Source organism: Euprymna scolopes, chromosome 11 (genome assembly GCF_053919585.1).
Source record: "Euprymna scolopes isolate OS-2025 chromosome 11, ASM5391958v1, whole genome shotgun sequence".
NCBI lineage: Eukaryota > Metazoa > Mollusca > Cephalopoda > Sepiida > Sepiolidae > Euprymna > Euprymna scolopes.
The window spans coordinates 97,429,605-97,438,017 of record NC_136492.1 but is presented as its reverse complement, the minus strand read 5'-3'; the positions used below and the strand labels follow the sequence as shown (position 1 = coordinate 97,438,017).

The 8,413-nt window shown below is 31.9% G+C and overlaps 1 protein-coding gene across 2 annotated transcripts in view; it reads right to left on the bottom strand.

Annotated features, from left to right (window-relative positions):
• Window positions 1-563: 563 nt before the first annotated feature.
• LOC145287976 (intraflagellar transport protein 80 homolog) overlaps window positions 564-8,413 on the bottom strand; it is a 510,341-nt gene continuing 502,491 nt past the window's right edge. Inside the window, exon 19 of one of the 2 annotated variants that reach the window (XM_080135951.1) lies at window positions 564-1,014. In XM_080135951.1, the coding sequence (XP_079992077.1) occupies window positions 928-1,014 (87 nt within the window). In that variant the 3' untranslated portion in view covers window positions 564-927. The remainder of the gene's footprint in view (window positions 1,015-8,413) is intronic. The other variant, XR_013869238.1, reaches the window with a different exon arrangement.

Sequence of the window (8,413 nt, the reverse complement as noted above, 5' to 3'; positions counted from 1 at the left end):
AAGCAAAGGTGTCTGCTGTTAGGTTGGATTTTCATATCAGGTAGAAAACCTGCCTGGGTTTGTTCAACATCTTGATATAATGGCATGTTGGTTTGAAGGAATTGTGCACAACTAAAGTCCTTCAGATTATCAGCAATAAAAGTTGGGGTGGAAAACCAATAGGGGATCAGTAGGTGCAGAGCTAGTAGGGAGATGTCTGCATTCTGCAGGGTTCAGCAGCAAATGCCAGCTTTAAAATCATGATCAAACTTTATTCAGGTTATCTTAAAATGAATCCTAGCAGTTTCACATGACCTGCTTTCCAATCGATTTATCTAGGAAATAATTAACATGAAACAGAAACTTACTAAAACATTTTAAAAGCAGATTATTGTTTTATGCTAAGAAAATCAAAGAAGCTGAATGTCTTATATAGTTTTTTTATGGATTAGAATTATGTTGGAAATATTTCCTTTTCATTGAAAGCCATAGAAATTGAAATCAAATATTTGATAAACCCTGTGTGAAAGTGGAATAAACAATATTCAAAATGAATCAAACATTCTTAAATATTTGAACAACACTTGAAAACAAAATATGCTTTATTATATAACTCTAAAACATTTTTTACAATCAACTGCTTCAATTTGCTGAATGTTTGTCTAAGTTCAGATTTAAAATGTGAATTATTTACTTTTTCAAAACATTAAATATTTTAATGAAAACAATGCTTTAATTGAATGAAAAAGTTTTTGCTCAAAGCATCAAATATGATAAAAAAAAAAGACGATGATGATGCAGAACAAAAACAAGTAATTTCATAGATGAAGATGTTATCTTTCATCAGGAGGAGGAGGGGTTGCAAAGAAAACACAACTTGGATGAATGGAATGTCTAATGGTAAAATACAATTATTTTAGAAATTAATATAAGGAGAAAAATAAACATTTAAGTTTTGATTGTTGTTGAGTGTTCTTTTTCCTTTTGATATTCAAGGTCCATTTTTGTCTTGATTTTATCCCAATCAAGTTCCACCTGATAAAAAGAGAAAAATAGAGAATATGATATCAAAAAACAATTTCACTAAGGTTTTAGATATGCATTCAATATATGGAACAATTTGTAAAAGTTTATTCAAAAGACGATCAATGAATTATAAACACATACGAGCATAGAAATACATTGACTTACACATGAGCAAAACAAAATCATTTAAAAAGCATTTAGGAGGCTTAAAGCATGATGATGACTTTTCAGTCAACTAAAATGTGTGAAAAATTTGCTGCTATTGAGTACAGGATCCATGTATTTTCTTAGATAACTCAACTAAATCAACTTGGGAAAGAAATACTGTTAAATATTGATCAAATAGTGGATATTTTAGCTCGGTTAATGAGTGCTTCAAGAACAACAAGAAGTGAGACAGGCAAGAAGTCAACAGAGGTCAACTTGCTGGCCCAGGGTGAAATTAGTTAAGCTATGGGAATATATTATCTAATGAATATTATGTCACATAACTTAGAGAGAGAGAGAGAGAGAGAGAGAGAGAGAGAGAGAGAGAGAGAGAGAGAGAGAGAGAGAGAGAAAGTCTGATAGCAACAAAGGAAACCCAGGGAAGCATGTGGTGCATTTGGATGTGTAAATGCAATTGGTTAACAGCCTATAATTAACTAGTGGTTATCAATCCTTTTCTGTCTTCCCCTATTGATCAGTGATTTCAAACAAAGATCCAGTTGAACAAGCCACGCATGCATGGTCCCCCTCTGCTGCTCAAGAACTATGTTATCTGGTGTAAAAGAAAGCCACACTATCCTTAAATTAAAATGTCATTTGTATACAATACAATTGGCAGAAATCTTAATATACCACATTGGATCCAACCTTTCTTCTTGGGTAAATTAAAAGATTTGGTATCTTTCGCCAAATAAAAGAGTAGTCTTGAAATAGTATGTTTCCACACAAAATTGATAAAATGACTGACAACTCTGAGACATTTGTCTTTCTATATACTTTACTAACACAAAATACATACTAAAATATACCTTAGTTGTGGGATTAAGTTCTGTTTGAAAATGTTTTCATTGTTCTAATTAGGTATGATTTATAATTAACTGAACAAGTTATGTCAGCGATCTATGCATTTATCTTGTGCTTCCTGTAATTCTCTGTTGATTCAACCAATTAATTGATATGGGTTCATATGGCACATGAACCCTTTTTGAATCATTTAATGCTAAAATAGAATTCATGGTTCAACATAATTACTATTTTACTGAACACTGAGAATGGGATTGTGGGTATATACCCCTCCAACAGAATTAATGCATAATCAAATACTCAACAGATTTAATGGCATTTAAAGTTGGCATAGCCCATTTCATAGTCAGTGCTGTTTTCATTAGGCAAATGAAAAACAGTGTACAGTTTAATTTGGCAATTCTTAAAAGAAATAGCGATTCATAGATTATTATTTCATACAAAACATACAATTTCAATCCTTTTTTTTAATTACATTTTCACCCCAAACAAGGCACAGTGCCACTTTGATGTAGGAGCTACTATTGAGGCATGAGTTGAACGGATACTATGTAGTGAGTTGAGCAGCAAGATGTCTGTTCACATTACACTTGAACTTATGCATGTCAATACAGTTGGGGAAGCAGGAAACCAGAAGGCAATTCCAAAGTCTAGCAATTCTGGGGAAGAAACTATTAAAGTAGAAGGCTTTTGTACATCTAGGGATCTCTACTGTGTAGGGATGGGACTTTGCTCTTTGTCAGGTTTGTCAGGGGTATTTATGTTGAGGGGGTGCAAGGGTTTGTAGCATACACCATCAAAATAATTTTAAAACAGGCAGAGAGATACAACATTTTGTTGATAGGCAGAGAGATACAACATTTTGTTGATAGGGATTGAAGTTTAGATGACAATTCAGGACCTATCAGGTTTGCGACTCTCTTTTGAACGCCGTTCAGGAGTGAGAGACAAGTAGCAGATCCACCAATCCAAATGTGACAACAAAACTCAATAAATGGGCGAATAGTGGTCTTGTAGAGGTACAGGCATAAGTAACTTTCTAGCACGGTAGAGAGAGCCCACCTTTGCAGCCTTGGCAATGCTCTCGATGTATCTGATCCAACTCATGTTCCTTGTGAACATTAAACTGAGGAATTTGAAAGAAGTACTTTCAGGTAATGTATCTTTAGCCATAGCTATTGGAAGTTAAGAAGGATTTTTGTAATTATTGAAGGAAACAAGTTTAGTCTTGACAGTATTGAATGTGACCATCCATTTTTGTCCTCATTCCACTACAGATTGAAGGTCTTTCTCTAGTGTTTCTGCCATTGCCTTAGATATGTGTTCATTCATTTCCCCTCGTGTCTGTTATAGAGCATGGTGTCATCAGCAAATATACCACATACCAGAGACAATTTTATCAGTGAGGTCATTTATGAATATTAGGAATACCCCTATCTAAATCTGAATTAAATCATTTTCTAGAATTAAAATTAGACATAATGGCACAAGGGCTCCAACTGGTAGAACGAACTTGCCCATTTAAATACAATAGAACATCTCAGTCTGCTTATATACCAACTATTTTCATCTATTTAGTGCTAACTCAACTGGTCAGAATTAGCTACTAAATTCAATGCATTCCATCAAACATTTGCTTGCATGTTTATTATATATGGAGATTCTTTTAAGGTAAAGCATCTTCTTTGAAAATAAATGTTTTTTGCTGCAGGGTTCGTACAGATTTTTATTTTCAATAACTTTTCAAGGCCTTCTCCAAAGAAAATTCAAGTTTTCAAAACAAAATCTGGGGTTTGTTTTACAATCCACAGCGATTTGAAAAAGTGGTCCAAAATCAAATATTTAACAAATAAATGTTACCATAGATAATAAAAGTCACTTTGCAACCTATAAGTAGTTTTAAATACTTCTTATTTCATCTCAAATATTAACTCTCTTTATAGTTTTTAAATTTCCAACCAAGATCGCTGCAACTTTATCCATTTTTTCAGCCTGGCCCGGCTTGATTTTGATTATAAATTTTTGAGGTGGAAGAGGGGGATTTGCCATTGGAGAGTCCCATCTGGGTAGGGAATGGTTTTTAAGGGGGGGGGGGTGTTAGTTTTATTTGTGCTGGCCATCACTACACATCTCCTTTGTGCCTCCCCAATTTAAATTATAATGAGAGCAAAAAAGAGGGAGATTTGAACCCCCCTCCCTCACCCCCAAAAATGCGAGAAATAAAAATTACCCTCTCTATAAAAAAAAACAAAAATTTCCTTGTGCAAACAGGACTCTCGAATATGCGATTAAATGTTATTTTCTTCATTGTAGATTGGTCTACGTTGTGTTCGTTTTACTTCAAAATTTTGATCTACGTCCCTTTATAACAAAACTACCAGATGTTATTATATGGAAATCATAGTTTGTGATAAAGGGACATAACTCTTGTATCCACAATAATACAATTTCAGAACAATGCATTTCGATTTTTTTTCAATATTTAAAAATATTTTAATGGTATTTTTATTGATACTTAAATATTAATAAATAATTTAATAGTATTTCGATTTTATTTTGGATATTTTGACACAATTTTTTACTGGACATAAAGAATACAATTTTCAAGGCCTTTTCAAGACATTTTAAATATAGTTTCCATATTTCCAGTAATAATAGAAATAAGAGCTTTTCAAGGCAAAAGTAAAAATTCAAGGACTTTTCATACCTGTGCGAACTCTGTGTTGTTTTTAAATACATAGCAATTTTTTTTTTTTTTACTTTGATTTAAATGATTTAGCTTACCTATGCTTTTCACCTCAACCTCTCCTCCATAAACCAGGTTTGTCTCATCAAGTTTGATGTAAAATAAATTAGCTTACACTTTTTTTGTTTTAAATATCATTCACTAACTACAATTTTTCAGCAAATAAAACATATTTAACTGCTTTGGAGATGCATATTATCTACTCCGATGACATCAAAAGAAAAAATAATTATTTGTGCATATCTAAGTCATTGGTAAATGAAATTAAAGCAAAATCCTCACCTTTATATGCAGAAGTTTCTAAATGCAAGAAAATTGCCTATTTTGCCATCTTCTTTCCTCAAACCATTTGTCTTTGCAATTCTCTCCCTGTTCTGTTTACCCGACTGTATGAACATGCAGAAATTTAAATTTAATATGAACATCTTACTACCCAAATCCACACTTAAGCTGTCCTATAAATCTGGCTCCTATCACAGTAGCCCCTTACACTTTAGTGGCAATATGTTTGGGGGAAGGATAAAAACTTAAAAAGTAAACAAATAAAAAATTATGGGAACAGAATATAACAGAATATTTCCTCATCTGATACAGCAAGAGATTTCAAATTTATAGCAAAATCAATAATTGTGAAAACAACATAAATTATCATTATTACCCGGTTATCTTGATTCAACCTTTTTAATGAGGGGAATAATTAGTAGATGAAAGTTTTATTCTTTTATCAAGTCAACCACACAAGCAACATACAATGATTGCAATTCCATAGGATTGATATCTTTATAAGTTTTTCATTGCAGACTTTTATCAAATATAAGCTTTATTGTTAGAACAGGGTTATATTTTTGATATACTAATTAGAAAGAAGAAGAAAGAACATCAATGGAAATGTGTATTGGAGTTTAGAAATTAGATTATCGTTATTTGATGGTAACTTTCTGTCTAATGAGATAATGGCGTTCTGCATCGTCTGATGCACTGCAGCATCTAGTGTGACTATAAAATTGAAGCTGGAGTTGCCTCTCCGAATGCAGGCCTGGGTGGGTGATAAGGAGACCTAATTTTGCCCAGTTACCAGGGTCCCTCTCTCGGCATTGCAGACAAAGTCCAATGGAAAGGCAAGCTCATACGGTCAGAGCCAGCGCAGCAACAGGAGTTACCAGAAAGGTGCTGCAGTGCTTCACCATCCACATTTCGGGATTCAACTGGATTTTTTTTTTTTTGTCAAGGTTTACCCCCTTAGCCATTGCCTTTGCCTTGGCATCCACAAGGTAGTGGAGTTATTTGTCCATAGCTGATAAAAATTTGAAAATAATGGAGATCCTCATTGTAGTTATGATTGTATCAAAATGAAAGCGAAATCCTTCAGTGATTATACTTAAAAAGAGTTCGATAAAAGAAACGTGAATTCTGTAAGGGTAAAGATTGGAAAATATTTCCAATCATGGTGGAAAGGAGAGATAACCCCAAAGAAAAAACCTACTTTTAACCTTTTTGAATAATTGAACACTTAAAAACATTCACAGATTATTTATTGAGAAGAGAGCAGTAACAAAAAAAAAAATACAATTATTAGATTGCAACTAATTTAGAATAAAATTATCAAATATGAAATAGAAATGACACAGATTTCATAAATTTTACATTTATATTTCATATATTTAAGTACATACAGCATGCATTTAATATTTCTATTATTTATTGTTGGTTTTAATTTTTATTTTTGTTGATTCAAAACAAGGTACTTTGCCACAAAATAAGATGATACTATGATAGGAACCAGATTTATAAAATGGGCAAACAGAGTTTGGAGTTGATCAGAAAGATATTTGTTTACATTATATTTAAATTTCTGCACATTGGTATGGCCAGAGAAACAGAAAACAAGGAGGAAATTTCAAATAAAGCTTTCTGAGGAAAAAATCTGTTAGAGTAGAATTTTTTCCGGCATTTAAGGACCTTTACAATGTAAAGGGGTGTGACTTTGCTGTTGGTTAGGTCAAAAGGATTTTCACTAAGCAGGTATATGTGTAGTAAGATAATCAGATGACATTTGGTTGAAGTACTTGTAAAACAAGCATAAGAATACAATGTGTTGGGTTACAAATATTTTTTATGGAAACTGCTCCAGACAAGGTATGAAACCACTTGATGTAAAGAATTAAAAAAGTACTTAAAATAAAAATAGCCAATGACATCCTTAGATGAACAGATTCTAACTAAAAAACAGCAATTTTTCCACTTTGTCAGAAATATCGCCCATAGACAGTAAGGACTAAATGGCAGAATAAAGGAAATGAGAGTTATGAGGTTGCCGGAAGTAAACTTTCTACTCTCCTTGGCTTTGCTCATATCAAACAGCTTTGTATTTTTTTAGGATGACATGTCCCAACTGACTTTACATGAACCTTCATTCACACATTTTTCTAACAACTTTATTGTCATAGAATGTTTGCCATTCTTGCTTCAGATAATTCCTCCTAGTCACTTCCTTGATGTACTTTCATCCAGTACATGTCTTTAGCCATCACTTTATGTTTAGCTTCCAACAACAGTAAATAAACTTGTTGAGCGGTTTCCTTTTTTTCCTGACACGTCATATTTGTCAATACAACGCTAATACAACAGAAACTGAGGTTGCTATGTACTAAGAGAATAATTTATTCCCATGACAGCTAAAAGATTAAAGTGAATATTGCATTACAGCTGCACAAAAGTATACTGCCTCTTCTTTATATTTATTAGTACAATAATACTTTTTTGGTATCTAGAAAAAAAACCCAAGATTTTCTTATGAAAAATAAGAAAAAAATTCATGTTTTATTATTATTTTAAACAGTTTTATTAACTTTAATATTTTTTGTTTTTTTTTACAAGGTAGTCACCACTTATCATGGCCCGGAAGCCACTCAGGGTTAAGCATTTATTTATTTTCATTAACTTTTGTTTTTTTAAACACTTCTCAGTTTTCATTAATTAATTTTTATGTTTATTTTAATTTTCATATTTTTTAAAGCATTTTTTCATCAACATTCATAATCTTTTATACATTTTAATAATTTCATTAACTTTACATTTTTAAACATTTTTTTCATTAAGTTTTATATTTTTTCTAGATATTTCTTTATTTTCATTATTTTTTATATTTTTTAATCATTTATTTGTACCAATTTTTATAATGTTTCAAAAATAAAAACAATACACCATTTTATAATTCAATGAAAAATATAATGAACTTGTTATTAAATTGAGATTTTAATAAAAGAGAATTTTTGAAAGAGAAACTCAATTCAGTTTCATAGTAGAAAAGATATATAAGTATAATATTCCCTAGAAACTTCCTTCTTTGCGGGAAGCAGAATTAACCACCTTAAATGAATGCAGTTTTGCTTTATTTATGTGCAATGTTTCTCCGCCTCCCATTTGTAGAAAACGTACTAGACACATCTCTGCTTAAAATATTGCTAGACAAAGAGGAAATCTTCAGAAGGTGGAAATCATGTGGTTTCATCGACTTTGTGTGGGATCACCTGTGACTTTTAAAGTGTCACTCAAACTTTTTCATTCAAATACGGATCTTGTTATGTAACATTTGTTTGTTATATCAATATGTACAAAGATTTGAATAGTTTGTGACAATTGGGGTGGATG